This window comes from Micromys minutus (genome assembly GCF_963924665.1).
Source record: "Micromys minutus genome assembly, chromosome: 6".
Taxonomy (NCBI): Eukaryota; Metazoa; Chordata; class Mammalia; order Rodentia; family Muridae; genus Micromys; species Micromys minutus.
The window spans coordinates 41,980,315-41,999,763 of NC_137975.1; the positions used below are offsets into that span (position 1 = coordinate 41,980,315).

The 19,449-nt window shown below is 43.4% G+C and overlaps 1 protein-coding gene across 16 annotated transcripts in view; it reads right to left on the minus strand.

The window, feature by feature from the left end:
• The window catches only part of KIAA1217, a 281,476-nt gene that overhangs the window by 49,441 nt on the left and 212,586 nt on the right, over nucleotides 1-19,449 (minus strand). For 15 of the 16 annotated variants that reach the window (XM_080918244.1, XM_080918236.1, XM_080918242.1 and 12 more), the window contains one exon: nucleotides 10,401-11,233. In XM_080918244.1, coding sequence (XP_080774370.1) covers nucleotides 10,401-11,233 — 833 coding nt within the window. Of the gene's footprint in view, nucleotides 1-10,400; nucleotides 11,234-16,203; nucleotides 16,259-19,449 lie in introns of those variants that run through there. The other variant, XM_080918233.1, reaches the window with a different exon arrangement.

Here is a 19,449-nt window from a genome sequence, read left to right on the forward strand (position 1 = left end):
TGGGAACCAGACAGCAGCAGGGCGTGCTCTTCTTCTGACTCCACAGGGAGGATGAATCCTATCATTTGCTTGAAAACCAGCAAAAGGGCACTGGTTACTATGGAAAGCTATTGGGGATAAATCAGACTGGCCCTAGTATAGCTAACAAGTGTGAGCGCCCCAGACATAGGTCATCTTTAGGGGTTTTGGCTCTGACTGTCAACATGACGCTGACTGGTGTGAGGACATTCGGGGACTTGCCTTTTAATAGGAGCTCATGGTTTCTCTGCTGAGAACAGCCTGAAGTAGATGGACTCAGAGTTGGAAGCCAGCTTAGGAAACCACAGGATAGTCAAGTACAGCCTCTCTCAGCGAATGGCATCTGGGTGAAGTCCTGAGGCTGGAGAGGAGCCATCCAGGCGGCTGTTCAGTGGCACAAAGCACCAGGCAGGCACAACCACAAATGCACAGTCTTCAAAGTAGGTGAGTCCCTGCCAAGTTCAGACCCAGGGATCAGGACACATGCAGTGGGGTTTATGGCCCAAGGTCAGCTACAGTCTGTATCTTCAGTGCCTCCCAAAGACTGGATCATCCCTAACCTGTGTAGGACTGAAGGAATGGAAACTAGGAAGTGGATGAGTATGCCCTTGGTGGGAATATATGACCTTGGTTCATTTTGCCTTGCTTTGCTTCCTGGCTGCCATGAAATGCAGAGACCTCTTTTGTCATGCACCTCACTTTGATAAAAGTACAGGTCAGGTGCAAGGTGACAGGCTTAAGTGAACACAGACTGAGGTCTCTGAACCTGTGATCCATGGGCCCTTCCCTTTTGTAAGGTTCATGTCTTAGATACTTAGTGACAGTGACACACAGATCTCAAGTGTCGAGACTTAGAGGTCACAGGGTCAAAAGGCTCTGCTATTTTGGCCCTTATTCTTCCCACTCTGGTTCAGTGATCCTGACTGAAGGGGTTAAAAGAAAAGAAGGGTGTGCCAAGTCAGGCAAGTGGGTCAAAGCTCAGGCACACCCAGGCCAGGGCTCCCCAGGTGTATTGAAGCCTGATGAGACTTTTCCCAGCACAGTGAGTGCAGCCACGCAGCACTCCCAGTAGTTAATCTACTTCACAATTTACTCTCTGTGTGCAGACTGTACTAGCTGGAACCTGAAAATAGCTCCAAGTCATTTGACAAGACACAGTTGTTTCCTGGATCTGGATGGCAGGCAGCATAACTCGATAGCTTTCTGGTTTTATAGCTAAGAGACTTTTATTGGCTACAGAACTTACTGAGTCACAAAGTGGGGTTTGTACCTATTTCATTAGAACCACCCAGAACTGATGATGGGGTGATCCCTTGATATTACAGAAGGCACTGGATATCAGCGAGGGAAGGCTTCTTCAGGAAGCATGGATAAACTTGCCTACAGAGTACGGAGACCATGGCTCTCTGGCTATGGTGACACACAGCCCAGGGTGAAGTGTTTCATTTCCCGTTGGCTCTGGCAGGTCAGTGACTCTAGCTACCACATTCCAGAGCAAGCCAACACGAAATCATCAATTTTAGAGTTTCTTTCTCTTCCCCGAGGGTGCTCTTCGATATTCATGCTCTGGAATGACTTTTTCTTTTAAGTACAAGTACAAACTGGTAGAAATACTTGTTCATTTCTGTCACAGAACATCTTCAGCTGACAGACACTATGGAGAGATGGCTCCTCAGGTGTTGTGAAGGTAAGATTCACCATGGCGGCCTTTTCCTCGACAGGATTTCACATCGCCGTCTGCATTGTACTCAACTCCAGATCTTTCTGCCTCAGTCTCCTGAGTGTCTGGAAACTACAGGTGTGTCTCCTGTGCCTGACTCCTACCTACGTTAGCTGTGAAATCTTAGTGTGGCCTCCAGAGGAGTAAAATGACTCAAGGCCGGGTTATAGTAGAGGTAGCACGTGGCTTTAATTCTAGCATTTAGGAGGCAGAGGTAGGTTAATTCTCTTGAGATTTTAGTCAGCCTGGTCTACAGAGTAAGTTCCAGGACATCCAGGGCTACACAGAGAAAACTGGTCTCAAAAAACCCATACCATACCATACCATACCATACCATACCATACCATACCATACCATACCATACCATACCACACCACACCACACCACACCACACCACACCACACCACACCACACCACACCACACCACACCATACCATACCACACCACACCACACCACACCACACCACACCATACCATACCACACCATACCACACCACACCACACCACACCACACCATACCACACCATACCATACCATACCATACCACACCATACCACACCACACCACACCACACCACACCACACCACACCACACCATACCATACCATACCACACCACACCACACCACACCACACCACACCACACCACACCAAACCAAACCAAACCAAACCAAACCAAACCAAACCAAACCAAACCAAACCAAACCAAACCAAACCAAAAAGACTCAGAAAAAGGTGAAAGGCATTTCTTATCGGAGCCTGCTCTAATGTTCTTATTGCCTGTAACCTTTCTAGTGGCTTGTGGGAGACGGAGGAGGTAGAGACCTGTTAATTTCCTCTATTACAAACAGTATAGAGCAGCGTGGTGTTGAGACCTCTGTTTACTCAAATGGCTCCAGTTGTCACACTCTGGACTGTGTCTCCTTCTTATTTTCTGCCATGTTATCCTTCAGGACAAGTGGCCTCCAAGCCTTTTGTCTGAGGGTGGACGAGGAGGACATGACTTCCCCCACAACAGTACAGTAACAATACTAATTTTTTTTTAGAGACCTACCACTTTTGGAAAGTGGGAATTCCTAGAGTTAGCTGTAGTTTTGAACCACATTATTCATGAAAAATAAGGCCTAAAGTCATCTACTTGACTAACAGTTGGAGAGACAATGAATTCTAACACAAGCTAAGTCGTGGTGTGGGCATCACAAGAGCCTGATTTACTTAGACAAGCCTTGTTTTAAGGCCTGGAGCAGTCACACTGATTTCTATAGCTTCCTGGAGACTGGATCTGTTCCTAAGCTTTGATTCTCCTCTTTGGAGAGGATCTGCTTGGGAACCAAAAAGGAATTATCTAAATGTTAGATCACTTAGGGGACTCTATTTCCCTTGAGCCAGACTCAAGGCTTTTGATTGACAGCACCTTTGGAATATTCAGAAAAAATAGTCATGTTTTAATTAGACCCAATTAATGACAGATGGCATCTTTTTCTGTAGAAGTTGGTTTAAAGTAGCTCAAACTTTACAGTGGTCATTCCCTGGTATCTTTCTTTGGGGTAGAAAGAGCTATGTTCATATATTTATTAGATGGCCAAACATATTTATTAGACTTCTGTTGCATGAGCTTACTGATCTATCGCATGCCTACTAAATATTCTTTACCCATGAGGTTATATTCCTGGAAAATGTAGTAATAATTCAATGAACTGGCACCTACTTGATTTCGCAGACTGGCAAAACACCCTATCGTGATGTCATTGTATAGGTACTGGAATGGTAGAAATGTAGCCAGTTTTGAATAAAGACCAGTTGGCTTTCTTTTTCTTTCATTATATGCAGACCATAAATTCCAGAGCATTGGAGGATTTTCATGGAGCTCCCAGATGGGGCTGACTTAGGAAAGTGCTCCTGTTTCTGAATTCTTAGCAATTACAGTCTGTATCACTGCTTTGGAATTAATTATGTACAAGCATTCCCCCTCGATTATGGTACGGGTGTAATTGAAAAGTTTACTTGTACTTTCTTTGTTTAGGACTTGGAATAAGTGGTGGTTGCATTTCCAGCTGGCCCACAGAAGCCTCTTTACTAAAGTGTATTATTAGTCCTTTTGCTCCACATTGTTTTCAAGGAAAAAAAAATGTGTCTGAACTTCCCAGCTGGACTCTGGAACACCAGGAAGAGGTCTCCCCCCAAGCAGCTCAAGACTCAGAGAGGTGCTGTGCTTGGCATGTCTTTCCCACTTTCTGCTTTGCTAGGAGACTATCACTCTCAAGAAGACAGGAATACATCTCCCATGCATCCCCACAGCCAAAACAAATCAGATAGGTAAGAGTATAGTAGTGAGAACCAGAGACTTGCCTGCACTTAGCCAGAGCCCAGCTTAGAGGTGTATATTAAGCTCTGAATGTTTTATGATTGTCATCAAAGTTTATGGTCCTTGTGTATGAGGACCACATCTAAGCTCCTTTCTGTCAGGGCAAAGCAACCAGTTCATAGTCAAGTGTGTGAGAGAGGACCTCCAAAGCAACCAGGTCACAGCCAAGTGCATAAGAGAGGACCTCAATAAACACCCATTGATCCACAATTACAGTTCTGTGGGAAGCAATTCAGGGCCCAGTTTAGTCAGGCATTAGCAAGCATCACAACACACGGTAATCCAGGTAAGCCAACCACATCTGCAGGGGGCTCTTTGCCCTCAAGACCTCTGCTTAGATTGCACAGCTCCAGGGTAATCATAAAAGGACGTCCTGTCTTTCTGTCTCCAGTCTTCAGGACGCTCTATCTTGAAGACTTTCCTGAAACACACTTGCTAATGGCTTTGCTACTTTGTATATTATGATCTGAATCTTTGTGTGAGCAAATTCTATGCTGTGTTTACATGCTCAACCCAAGTCTATTTTTAGATTTTATTCTCTCACCTCTCTCCCTCATACCTTTTGGTATTTTCTGTAATTATATATTTTTTTAAAGTCTACCTGCATCTTCAGACAGCTGTTTCTATATCTGTCTTTGTCCCTGTCTCTCTCTGTCTCTCTCTGCCACTGTCTGTCTCTCTGTCTCTGTCTTTCTGTGGTAGAGTCACTTGCTCTAAGGAGAACCTCTTAGACATTCACTCAGGAATCCTGTATGGAGTCGGTATCTTCTCCACTTTCTAAGCGAGCAAATGGAGGCCAAGTAAGACTCCATCAGTGCATCAATAAACTCACCGCCAACAGATGGGGAGCAACATCTAGGCAGGCTCTAAAGTCCACTAGAATTTAACACCTCACCATAAGTTGTTGGTGGGCAAAACTTTGCACTGATGGGTATTTCAGTGAACTTTCTCATAATGCTCTGTTAGCTGTGTGCGCATGGTAGTTTCTGGAAGCCTGAGGCAAGGGGGTCTAGAGTTTGAGGCTAGCCTGGGTATATATATAAAAGTACTGTTTTAGAAATGCATACCCCAAACCCAACCAACCACGCAAACTCTAATACTGCTTTATCACGAGGTAAAGGGCAGAACAGATATAATGTGATAATCTATATTTTATGCCCACCAGCCAGCTGTTTCTCAGGTTTACTATGTTTCAGAAAAAGCTCTATATTTCCCTAAGAGCATAGTGTCTCCGAGGTTTCCATTTTAGGGGGGAGGTGGGCACTTGACTAGTTTGGAGACAGCTTGGTTGTCCTCATAGGGCCCCATTAGGGTAGGTTTCTGAGGTGGCTCACCTTGGCTAACCCAGGTGGAAGTAAAAGAACAGCCCTACATTTTTGATCACCCTACATGGTTCACTGTGCTCTATCGGGAGAAAGCGCTGTTTAGAAACACTTCGAAAGGTTACTAGCCAAATGGACACTTTTAAATTCCACCAAGTCAGATTTAAGCTTTCATCTGGTCAGGTTCTAAAACAGGAATCCACCCAACCCCTCAAAGCTACCAACACACTAACACTTAGTTCTTACAAAGTGAGAGAGTGATGGGAAGCTATGAGAAACAGACTCCCACAGCCAGCTAGCACACTAGCTTCCTTGAGGACACATGTGCATGTGCACGCACGCACGCATGTTTTCTTTGCTCTTCTTCATAAGTGGCCAAGGGTGAGGTGCCTGATAAATCAGGTGCCATGTGGTTTCTCTTTGTTTAGACTGAGGGTACAGACAGGACTAGACTTTGCTCCTCAGTATGACTGTTTCCTACTCTAATAAACTTACGAGCTTTGGCTGCCAAACAATGTTAAAATGGGATCTCAGCTCTATTTCTCTAAGCATGAAGAACCATATTCCATTGAAAGATTCTGTTCTGCATTTGGAAGGACGGCCATTAGTGACTCTGCAGTAAGTACCTTGGAATTTTGTGTTTTATTTCTAGAAAGACGCCTTCAATTATATGACCCAAACTACAAATAGAAAACAGCAAAAACAGAAATGCCCTCAAACTTTACAGTTCTTCTGGGCCGTTTTATGTGACACAAACAAGGACGATGTGCTGCTAAATGAAGTAATTTTATAAACAAGGGGAGGCAGAACCGTGGGCTCTAACCATCTTCTGTCTGCTTCACCAATCTCTTACAGCTGATTGAACCCATTTGCCTTTTTGCAGTCCCAGCAGGAGTTGTCTGGGCAAAGCCACCAAAATATGCAAGATGATCTTTCTAGAGGCACAGGTACAAGAATGTCAAGCATTCATGGCCTCCTCATTAGGAGAGCACTACCAGCAGACAGCTTACATTGTACATGCTGAGCTTTATTAGATATTTACTGAAATCTCTTCCGATGCATGGCTGAGTATGGAGATCAAATGACTCAGCGCTGAGCACTTCATTCCTATGTCAACAGAGCTGTTCCTTCGAAAGCTGCCCCTGGACTTCTCTTAGCATCCCTGTGAAAGAAAGGACTCTCCTCTCTGATTTCTAATGTCCTGCAGCTCTCTGGGCTATTATAGTCAAGTGCTCTTAGGAGCCTTTTGGGGGTCTTGCTGGCTCTCAGAAGGAAGCGTGGCTCCCCTGAAATCCTGGGCTCTGTGTTCTGTCAGCTCATATTTTAAATGCAAAATCTCACTTAGAGACTCATAGAGAGTAAAAGTACTTTCATTTATTTGCTTTTAATATTATGAAACAACAACAGAAATTGGTTTGGCATCTTATATCCCACACTCATAAGGTTAGACTTTTTAAAAACACTACCCAGATTAAATATTTCTAAAACAATGTTATAAGCTAAGTAAGACTATAGCATATAATTTTGCACTTTGGTAATTGTTCCTGGTGTTTGTCTTTTACATTTTTTTCCCCTTTGACATAGTATTCAAATGCATTTTTTTAAAAAGATAAATCCTACCAGGAATGTTCTCTCTGTTCTCCATTTCTGTGTATTCCTCCTAATGTACCAGCTAGGGCAGTTAGGACTTTAAATGGCATGTGCATATTTAGAATATAATTATACAGATCCTGCCATGTTTGTGACTGTGAATGTCCTTTGGGAACAGTTATTTAGCATCCAGCCCTAAAATGATTTCTAAAGGATTCTGGCTGCATGGTTCAGAATTCACTTCTTTCTGCTTTGCTGCTCTGGGAAGGCGGGCACACTGCTGTCAATCAGCCACGGTTACTATAGCTATCTGCCCATAAATGATGCAGGACTTCTTCCTTCCTCTTCCCTGTCTGATGGGGATGAAATCCTGAGCTTTGCACATGCTAAGCAAGGGCTCTACTACTGAGTTATTTCCTCATTATTTAAGGCAGGATCTTGTGTTGCAATAAGGATAAACAGGATTTTTTTTTTCCTGACAGTCCCATGGTCTCACTCTGCAGGAGCTGCTCCAGTGAGGAGTCGGGTACCCAGTCCCACACGGTCCTCTATAGCCTGGTAAAATCATGATTCAACAATCAATAACTTCTCAAACACATTTATATGTCAATTTCTCAATCCACAATATATCCAAACATTAAACTCACTGCCAATTAATAAAGATATAAGCCGCCCACCTAGACAAGATAAAACCTATCTAGTTCACCTTGATTTGAACCATCCTCCTCTGTCGCCTCCATCTTGACTCTGTGGTTTTCTCCTTCTCTCCCGCCTTACAGAAACTCTATCCCTGCCCCACTCTCTTTGGTCCAATCATGTGTCACCTTGACATCGATCTACCGTCTTGACCTTGGGATTGCAGGTGTATACTCGCACGCCTGGCAAAAGCTACTGACCCTTTACTAGACTGAGTCATTCCATAGCACTGGTGGTCCTACAGAATCAATGGAGTCTCCCTGCTCCTTAGTTTCCACATCTATGAAATGGAGAAGAACAAGCATGTATCTAGTGGTTGTTCTGGTATGTATGGTAGTTCTATCACATGATATATGGATAATACCTAATACAGGGTTTGTTCCAAAGAGGCCCTTGTACATGACAGCTGGGTACATGCTGTCTGTCAGCAAAGGCATTGCTATTACAAATGTCTATGTCCAGACATATGAGGCCTTTCATAAGCAGAGGTGTAAAGCGTAGATGGTGTATAGTTGTCTTGGGGGAGCATAAGGAGCAGAGCGAGCAGGCAGTAAGCAACACTCCTCCATAGCCTCTGCTTAAGTTCCTGCCTTGAGTTTCTGTTCTGACTCTCCTCAGTGATGGACTGTTATCTGTTACCTAGGGGTGTAAGATGAAATAAAAACTTTCTTTCCCAAGTTGTTTTTGGTCTTGGTGTTTATCATAGAAATAGAAATCTAATTAGGGCAGTACAGATACAAGAATGTATGTGTTTTCAGCAAATACGTCTGTGGTGTTCTTGTGTGTCTGCAATTATGTCTATGTGGTCAGGTGCTTCTGTGGGGTGCCTGTGTTTATATATGTGTTTGTTGTACATGTGAATATGTCTGTGGTGTATATAGGAGTGCACATATGTGCATGTGAATTTATGTGTATATGTATGTATGTGTGTATGCGCTGTGGAAAGAGTCCAGCAACTAACCAGCCCACAAACACACAAACACCCCAACTGTAATCTCTGGAGATGAGTTAATTAACAAACAAGAATTCAACAATGCAGGATGTTCAAAATAAAATTTTTCCTTTGTTATTTCACATCGATGGGCATCTAGCCCTCTAGACCCATACGCAAAAATAAGACCTTTGTTTTATAAGTTGCTTTTGGTCAAGGTATTTTTTTCACAGCAACAGAAAAATAACTTAATAGATCGAATGACTCTTCTGTTGAGAAAATGTACCCAGAACCCAGCATGGGAACAATGTCATGTGACAGTGGTGAACCACACTCTGGGTCATCTGCTCCCCTCAAGGTTCCCTTGGAGCAGAGGTCACATGCTGGAAAATTGGGAAGGGTGGATTCCTATTCTCAGTCTTACATCACAGAAGTGCATTCTTTCTTTGTAAAATAACTTCCTGCACTAAATCCTTGTGCTTCTAGCTCTCATCTTCTCTCTGATGCACCATTTCCTCACCAGCATCTGTCCTCATAATCACCGAGGGGTTACCATAGCTCAGTACCAGCTTCCCACTAGCTCACTACTAGTTCACCATTAGCTCACCACTAGCTCCAAGCGCCATCTTTTGTCTTACTTCTACAACCTCAAGCCAGTCACCCAGTTGCTGCTTTTCCCCCTGTGAGAGCCAGAATTTGTTCTTGCATCCATGACTTCAAATCGTTCATGCTCTTTCCTGTTTCATTCTCCTGAAACCTTTGTTCTGTGAGATTCCTTATGACTGAACAAACAGGGGCAGCCTCGTATGCTAAATTTCTGCCAGAGGTGACAGGGCTTTGGACTGGTTTGTGTGAAAACAGTAAGTTAGGAAGACAGTTCACATTCCATTCACAAGTTTGGACTTCTTCGAAGGTTATATAATAGTATGAGAGAATCCACGTTTTAGTGTGGAACAGAGGCCCTAAGCAGGTTCTGAGTAACTTAATTTCTGATTCTTATGCTTTATCCTTTCTGAACCTACATGAAAGAGGTAAGTTTGTTCCTTCCAAGTCAATTTCTCTGCTAAATTTTATGATTATAATTAATTCTATTCCCTTTAATCAATTTAGGCTAGGCAACTTTCCTCAATCAAAACTTGTTTTTTCAATTATCACTTTGCAGATTTGGGAGCATTCTCAAGATATATTCAGGACATAAAACTTGAAGACTGATATGTACTGATATTAATATAGATCTCAGAGTATTTTATTTACTCGAAAACTCTACCTACTCCAGCTCCACTCCTGAATGAGTATTAAGCCCAAACAGTCTATGTTCATGCAAACTCATTCTTATTATCTTTCAAAGCCAGATGAGAAAATGAAAGTGCTTTGCATAGGCAGAAACACAAATGGCTGTGGCCAACAGCTAGGCCAGTACTCATTTCCCGTGGCAGGAATTATTATGACTCCTCCATCTGTTTTCTTTGTGGTTTCCATTAATCACTGTTTTCTTCCAATACAATCCCAAGCGTCCTTAATGATAATTCTGTGAGCACCAGAGTCTAGAGACAGGTAGGGCTGGTGGCCTTTGTGGTACTCCTGTCTCCTTTCACATGGTCACTAGTAGACCCTATTCCCCTGACCTTACTCATTCAGGATCTCTGCAGGGGAAGGTAGCTTCCCTCATACTCAGAATTGTGTTTCCTGGCTTAGTTCCTATAAAGCAGCTTTCAGCAATGCACCAGAACAGACCATTCTCAGCCACCCCACTGTCTTACCTGGTTTCTCTGTCTTTGGGGATCGTAGCAGTGCTGTAAGCAAAAACTTGCTTCTCAACTAGAGGAGGCCCCAGGTCTACAAGGCTGGATAATCCTGGAGTGTTTCGTGGCTTTTCGATGTACACCAGGGTGCCGGATTCTTTTTTAAAGGACTGGCGACTAGGGGAGGCCCGGTCTGGCTGCAGGGTGTGAGGGGGCCCATGTGTGCTAAGATGCGGGTGCATGTCTAGCATTCTTAAGTCACCCACCCGGTGTGGAGAGGCTGGGGGTGTTTTGGAGCCCAAGGTAGGCAAATGGCTGTCAGGGTATTTCCTTGACTTTTGTCTGTATAATGACTGTTCCATATGCATTTCTGCTTGCAAGGAAGGGTTACAGTAAGCACTTGCTGAGCGGATCGCCGTGCGGTGATAAGCAATGACATGATCTGGGACATCCAAAGGGTGGCCACCATGAGACGAGGCTATACTCATTCGTCCCTCGTGATAGAGGTAAGGGTCGGCATAGAAACCCTCATTTCTGAACAGAACCAGGTTTTTGCTGCTCACATCCTCATCCGGCTTGACATCTCTTCTTTCCAAAATGGCACTGGGGCTTGGGGAGATGGATCTGGAGACTGGCAGGCTCGAGAGTCTGTCCCTGGGGATGGTGGCATTGCCAGGAATAGCCATGGGACGGCTGCCCCCGTAAGGAATTCTGGATGGAGAGGGAGGTAAGGAATGGGGCACCGGAGTGGATGGTGGGGAGTTTGGAATTACATGAGGCGGGTGAGCCGTGGATCCTGGGCGGGGGGCGACAAGGCCATCTCCTCTTGCATAAACAATTTCTCTCTGCATCTAGAAATAAAGCAAGGAGTCAGAAAACATACTTAGATATTCATGTTTTTATGGGTGAATGTGTGACAAGGTGAATTCCTTAATAGGGAAGTCTGGCTATGTATCTCACCCTCTTACCACACACTCACACTAGGGGAATGGAACCTGAGACTATGTCCCCTTATTGGCAAAAAAGACTTTACAGGTCATGGGTCCTGAGGTGAATGATATTATCCAAGTGGGCTCATTGCAATCACCGAGGTTTTACATAGACAACGGGGCAACAAAGAAGTCAACCTTGGAGAACTGTGATGGTAGAAACAGTCCTGGAGAGAAAGACTAGAAGGTGCCAGGCTGACATAGGAGGTGAAGACAGGGGCCAAGGGCAGCAACTACATATAACAAGGACATGGATTTCCCCTCAGAGCTCCAACCAAAGTATAGTTCATAATGGTCCATGAAACTCATTTTAGAAACCCAACCACTATACAAGAATAAATTCGTGTCATTTAAAGCCTTAAATATTTTGTTTGCTTGTTTGTCATGTTAGTGTTCAAACCTACAGATGCGTATCTCAGGCAAACCCTCCCACTGAACCCTATCTCACAACCCCAAGTCTCCAATAATTTCTTGCAACAACCTCAAAAAATAGACACATACCCAATGACAGCCACACAGATATTAAACAATGGTTTAAATACTGACATCACAGCTACTTAAGCCATTTAATAAATGTAAGGCTAATGTATACATGGCCCTAATATCACGCATTCCAAAACCTGTAGTGGGCACAGTTTCCTACAGTTATCCCTGGCAAATATCTAAGAAGCACCATCCCACCTTTGCAGGCCAATGCTGTGTAGGACCGTGGCTAGAAAGGCTAAGTGGATCCCTGGGAGAAGTGTGGAAGGAGGTTCAGTTCAACTCTTTATCTGAGCTTCTGTGAAGATGACACAGTGGGTTAGGGAAGTGAGGAGGTGACAGAGCGATGTCACATGAACTGTCAGGAGAGAAGGAATCTGAAGCACACTGGAGGCACAGCGCAAAGTCCTAGTGGCTCTAGGGAATTGCCTATGGGACAATTAGAGGTGACAGGAATCCGCTAGCAGACACTCTAAGCTGGAGAATTGGGCCAGGTAGCTTAATTATCTGGGCTTCGGCTATGTATGGACAAGAAGAGGTAAAGATGCCCACAGCTCTTTGAGAAGTGCATCTTTAAAAAGAAACAGTCAGAAGAATCAAGTTCGTGAGGCAAGAGAGGAAATAAATTAGTGCTTTGCAAATAAGTTTGTGTTATTATCTTTTGCAAGGGCAGAATAAAAAAAATACAAATAAACCCAGGATAGGATCATGTGATTCACCACTGTTTTGGTCAAGGCCCTAGAGGAAAACAGAGACTATGATCTGTCATCCTGACTTTGAAGAGAGGACAGAGGGGTGTCAATGGTTGGAGGGTGGCTGTGACAGGACCATGGGAGAGAGGAGGCCCAAATGGAGAAGAACCAGAATGTGCACCTGCGAGATTCATGGCATTTCTGAAGGGGGAGCCTGAACCATCATCACATTAATTTGTCTAGTGAGCAACCTTTAGCAAGTCCTTTCTAAGATCCAGGCATTTGGATGCAGTTCCAAACAAGCTCTCTAATCCCTTTTTGTTTTATTTATTTTATTGAGAAGGGGAGAGCTTCCCCCACATGTCCTGGAAGGGAAAGCAGGGCAAGAGTCCACCAGTCTTCCACAGGTTCTTATCCTGTCCCCAGCATCTGACAGCGTGGCATCCTTGACAGGAAAATGGATCTTACATAGACAATCACCTATTAATAATGCAGAGTAGGTACAAACAGGTAACCACCAAGTACAACCTTTTGTGGGTGCTTCTTGAGTAGTCACTGATTGGTCTCTTGATTCCCTAAGAAGATGAGTAATTCCAGAGACCCCAGAGGGAGGAGGTTCCTGACTTACAAGCACAGTTTGTCTCACTGCCCTCTTTTCTCTTTAACATATATATATATATGTGTGTATATATATATATATATATATATATATATATATATATATGGAGTTCATGCTTCCCTAGGCTCGTCTGCTCCCTCTTCTCCAAATCTTACTGTGGTATATCCAAAGTCCTCAGTGTCCTGACTCTTGTGTTTCATACCTAGTTCTGGATTCCAGGTGCCCTGACACTCCTGCTCACACGAATTCTCTCTGCTCGCCTGACACATTCATGGCTGGCTCAGGTGTGCAGGGCAGCAGACCAGAATGGCCCCACCCGAGGTCACTGTCTGGGTAGTTTATCTGATTAGTTCTCCAGAACGGTTGGAACAACCATGGATCAGAGTTTGCAGAAAACATCACAAACCCTTACAGATGCCTCTCCCGTTTGTCTTACAGAGTTCGGGGCTCAATAAAAACAAAGGCATGCTCAGCACGTGGCTTTTTAGATCATGAAATCTGAGAGAGACTAAAGAAGCTGAAAGTCTGACCAAATGCCCCCCAAACAATCATAACATACAATAACCAGCTAAAAGGACTCTCAAGATAAACTCTTCAGATCTCACGACTCAAACAAGCCACTGTATGCTGAACATCATCCATTGCCCAAGACAAATGAACAAACGGAAAATTCTGTTGCCATTATTGTTAGGAATTACTAAAGTTGACAAGATACAAACTGTTTAGAAGCCACTAGGGACCAGCAGCTGCTTTAACCAGGGTCAGCTCTGTTCCTTTCCTTCCTATCTAGCTCTAGGAAACATCTGGATTTTAGGGATCCCAGCCCAGTTGGACACAGTAGAAATATCCATCTTTCTGTTAAGAGAGTAAAAAGAGGATACAATCTAAACAGCAGAGAACTGTTAAATAAATTCATATTAATGAAAGGAAAATGTAAAATTAACTTCATTAATAAAACATAAACATATATCTTTTAAAACGGCAGAGGTATTCAAATAAGAAATAAAAAAACGTGTTTTGTGATATGAAAAGGCATAGTTAAGAGTTATACTTTATATGTATCTTTGAAAATAAAATACCAAAAACTGACTAGAAAAAATTATTAAAGTTTCTGGTGGCATATTCTGAAAGAATAAATCAATTAAGAATAGTTCTGATATACTGTGCTATGTGTTCATACAAAGAATGTGGGTGTCAGTAAAAAAAAAACTGAAGAACCAACGTCTTGGTCCAGGTGCTCATCAGTACAGAACTTCCTTGAATGAAGATGGGTCATCGCTCTAGCCATGAGTGTCATATACCTGCTGACCACACTGGCTATCATCCCTGTCTTTTCTACTTCCAAATAATCTTGCCATGGTCTAATGGGGCCACTGAATAAACTATTGAGTTAGCCACTGAACATTCAATTATGACAGAACAGTTAATCTGAGGTTGAATGTCTCCATCAATACCAGTGTCGTAGAAGTTAGAAGCCTCTGGCAAAATACTCATGTTGCTTTGCCAGGCTATGTGTGATTTCCCAAGACTGGGCTTTAAAAAGCTCCCGATCATTTCATCCTCCGCTCTAGATAGAGCCCCACGGGAGAATGACATGCTAGTCCCATTAAGCCCAAGGGAAACGTGGAGTTTAGATCTACAAGAACAAACCCTTAATATGAGATAACTCCAGTTTATACTGCTTGAGTCCAGGTGAAAGTACATCACTTAGGATACAGTGGAAGGCTTGGGAAATGAGGAAAGAACCTCACGCTAATTTGTAAAAGCTAGTTTTTAATGACCTCACAAGATGCTTGTTTGATTGGCTGCTGAGAAACTAAGCATTAATAGTTTGTAATTTAGAACAATCTTTGCTGCTCAAGGCAGTGCCCTCCTTATGGCTGTAACTTCTAGTTTCAGGCATCTACAGTTTTGTTAGGTTGTGGTTTTTAATCGTCTTACTGACAAAGACCTGACATTAAATATGTATGAGCTGTTCTTATACTAATACCCATGGTCCGCCTAGGGGAAAATTAGACTAACATTCCGTAATAACACAGGCAAGACACACATGTACACAGCACTGCGGTTGGCCATTTGAGCCTTGACTTTTCTCGTTCCTCTTGCTAAATTAGAAGTAGTTATGTGCGTCACTGCAGCGTCCTCGGCCGAAAATTTAACATTGGTATCTTTATGTAAACTTCAGCTCTTCATCTTCCAAAAATAAAAAGAGGACCTACACACACAAAGTAAATATCTTTTACTCTCTTATCAGAATTCCCATCAAGCATTTGTCTGCATAGGCTCAGGCACAAACAATGTTCAATACTCTGCAATTTGTCAGCCAGGCTATTCTCCCTCATACGTTTGCTTTGTAAGACTTTGCCTCTTTTAACTATTACCCAAATCCCTATTGTATCTTGGCTGTTTGAGTCCTTCTGGTGATGGTAAACAGGGAGGTTTTTACACAGGCTCATCACCAAGGTGGCCCTGGTTTGCACGCTGCTGTTCTTCCTCAAAACACCCAGTTCAATAAGCTGCCCCATTCTTCATCAAACTAGAAAACACTGGAGTGAAGGTCAGTAAAAATTACATTTGGATTAGGCAGCTATACATATAGTTGTATTTCATTTCCCCCAGAATTCTAAGGCAAGGCAAGAATCCCTCAGTTGGAAATTTCTTGAAAATAAGACAAGAAGGATGATTTAAAACTGTTTCCAGAAAAGAAAATCTAGCATAAAAAAACAAAACAAAAAAAAAAAAAACAAAAAAAAAAAAAAACAAAAACAAAAACAAAAACTTCATTTAACATCTTTTGTGGAAACATTCAAGTGATCCAGTCCCTTTCGAAAGCACGTAGAACACATACAGACATGCTTTGTGGGGAGGGAATATTATGTTCAGTTTACTCTATTTCAAGCCCCACCCTTCCAAGTTTAGGATCTGTACGTGGCTCCTCCATCGGACCACATACTGAAGTAACCTGAGAAAACAGAAAAGTGAAAACAGAAAATCTTCTGGAGAGCTGTTTTCAACCTCAAAGAATTAAAGCCACTTACTTTTTGTCTGAGGGAACCACCTGTGGAATTGCTGCTGTGAACAAGCCCATTGGTTCTGCCTGGGGCTAAGGGACTCCTTTGTTTGAGAGCCTCATCTGAATCCCCAGGCCCTCACATGGCCGATGCTGACACTCCCTTCTCAGAGTCCAAATCGTCACAAGGGTACTCAGATACTAAAATGATCCTGGTTTGTCTTCAGAGCGAAGCTGCCGCAGGCGTGGATAAAAAGTAGCTCTCTCAATGATAAGCCAATTTCTCCTCCCCTTGGAAATTAGTCACTGAATAACCTCAGCCCACATCCAACCACAGGCTACTGCGTGGGTGACTCAATCCTTCAACAATTGCTTACAGGGCAACGGAGAGTAAGGAAGGAGCTCAGTTGCTGAGAGCCCCGGTAGATGGGTTAACAACAGAAGCTATATTAGCAAATAGATTTTACTTAAGGCAAAGAGGATCCTTAAAACAGATCCAACAGTCAGCCACTGAGGAGTGAAACCATCAGAAAACTCAGGGTGCCAATTACCCCTGGTTCCAACTCTTTGGGGGAAGTTTACTGTTATATGGGAGAGAAAGACAGAGAGAGAAGGAAGGAAGGAGGAAGGGAGGAAGGAAGGAAGAGAGGGAGGGAGACAGAGACAGAGAACCCAAACTTCATCTTCTGCTAGACTTTTGAAGTCTGGTTTATTAGCAAGGAAAGGTAACTTAGTCTCTTCCCCAAGTCTGATACCTGAGGGAAAAAAGAGCTTGTTTACTAATTAACCAGGCAGTTTTGTAACCAGGCCAAGCTCTATGTCCTCTTCAGAGCAGGGCTAGCAACAGCTATTCTGGAAAGCCAAGCTGAAATGAGGAGAGAAAAGAGAAGGCAAGCCGCAGCTGCTGCCAGCGGAGGTCTGAGAAAGGCAAACACGTCCTGGCTGCCCCACCCTAGGCACGAGGAAGAGAAAGCCCAGGGTTCTCCAGAGGCCCTCTGGGGACTGTACAAAACAGCCTGCTCTTCCTGGGAGACAGGGGCAAGAGGGCTTGTGTCTACACAAGTGGCTTGCTGGAGAACAGGTGTGGTGAACCAGGTAAAAGCCGAGGCTTCCCTTGGCTCACAGAGAGGCTCTCTCGGTGACTCCAGGGACAATACAATACCCATTTGGGAATCCTGCAACAAGGAACCTCAGTCACTGGCTGGTCTTAAACCACACCCCAATACCACACTCATGGCTGCCTGGACATTTAAAGAAAAATGCAGCACAACGGAACAAAACATGTTCAGACTCTCAGAGGTTCTTCTTTCGACCAAAAGAATTCTGTGACGTCTCTGAAGTCAATATTGCAAGCTCACCAAGAGCTGTTTACCACCACCAACTGCTTGTGGTTATTAAAGGAGGGGGGAAAGTGGTCTCCCTGACACCACTGCCTTCCCAAGATGTCCCATTAGAAACTATATTTTGATGACATGGCTGTAAAAGATGCCACCTAAGAGGTTGGGAAAGAGGAGAAGGGATTTGAAAACCCTTATTTTGATTTTTTAATCTAATCAGCACAGATCTGTTATCTCTTACCAGGCTACGGGAAACACAAGCTTGGGTCCCAGGCATCTGGTAGGTTTCATTGGGTCACAAAGAGGACTTTCCGGGAAGGGGGAGTATAGAGGTTGGCCTTTGTTGTCTGTGAAAGCCACATCCAGCCCCACCACACCTCTAATGTTTGTGTTTAATGGCATAGGGCACCGCACTGCTCTTTGAGTGACGTCCCTAATGTCTTCTTGTTCCAAGGGGCTGTCCTTGGAGTGGTAGGGGCCATGTCATTCCTACTCCCAGAAGAGAAGTGACACACTCTCGGTGCTCTATGGTTGAGTGAAGCATGCCATAATCAACATATTATTTCATAACAGCTACCTTAGAGGTGGTGGCTTCTGGTGACCCTGCTAACCATGTGAGTCGGTGGTGTCATGTAGGAGGCAGTCTGGTCTCCTTCCTTCTGTCACCCCAGAAACATCTCTTTCCATGTTCAAGGTGCTCCAGGGCCCTCTCTTCTGCACAATACACTGCTTCATCATTACTGGGGCAGTCATTCACAATCCTGTGGTGAATGCTCTCTATTAAGCAGAAAGTTGATTGGAGAGGGAAGAGGGGTTTGCTATCCAAGGCTCTAAAGAAGTGGCTAATGAACTGTCCATTTCGGGCACCACATGTTTGTAGTACATAGGCCCACTGAGTGGGTTGCCCTCTTCAGAAGATGGCTTAACTCATCCCACTAGTCCAAGTACAGTCAAGTGGTGGCATCTGTACTCCAGTTGGACCACGAGGCTGTCCCAGTTTTGTTGACCTTGAGGCAAACAGCTTTTGTCAGATGGCTACGCATTTCTCCCTCTGTTTTTGATGGATGGCCAAGTGAGGTGGAATCAACTTATTTCTTTTGGGTTAGCATTAAGAAAGGCCTTGCCAGTAAATATCCAGTGTTATCTCCATAGGAAATAATGTTTATTCTCTGGGAAGGCCAATGGTATTGTAAAATTTATTCCTAATTTCTCTTTCTCATTCATTGTCAATTTAAGGAATATGTATGCAAGAAGAAACTCATGTGCTTATAGACATAAAAGTGGTATCATAAAAGGAAATAATTATTATGCTGGAAGAATTTCAAATTCACTTTGTTTATACTGTTAAAATTGCAAGGATGGTCATTTGTAAGGTCTTATTAATTTATTAATGTTTAATTTGCTCATAAATGGACCGTCTCCCAGACACGAGACAGACAGGCTGTTGCCAAAATTATTGGATTCTCAGTAAAGAGATGATCCAGTCAGCGGTTAGTTTATGACTATATTTAACATGAGTGTTATTCCCAGAAATAGGTTGACATGAAGAACTCTAGTTGAGGCATATTCCACTAGATTGGTAGAGAGCTTTGTGCCTAGCACTAGGCAGGGGCAGGGGCAGAATAAAAACATAATGTTAAGTAGATCATCTAATTTCCAAGTCATAATCAGTGACAGGGCAGAGCTGAAGGGTAGATAAAAGGAAAACTCCCCTCTTTCATGGGCACTTGATCTACTGGGCTGTTTCCCATGTTATCATGAGCCAAGGACAACTCCTTCTGTATTTTCAATAGGCACAGTTAGTAAATCATATCTTCTTACAAGCATTTGCAACAGATGGAACAAACAACTTCTTTTCCACTTTAGTGAATCCACCCATGCTTCTGAATAGACAAAGTTCTTTTATTCTTGAATCCCTTTTAGAACTTCTAGATTCA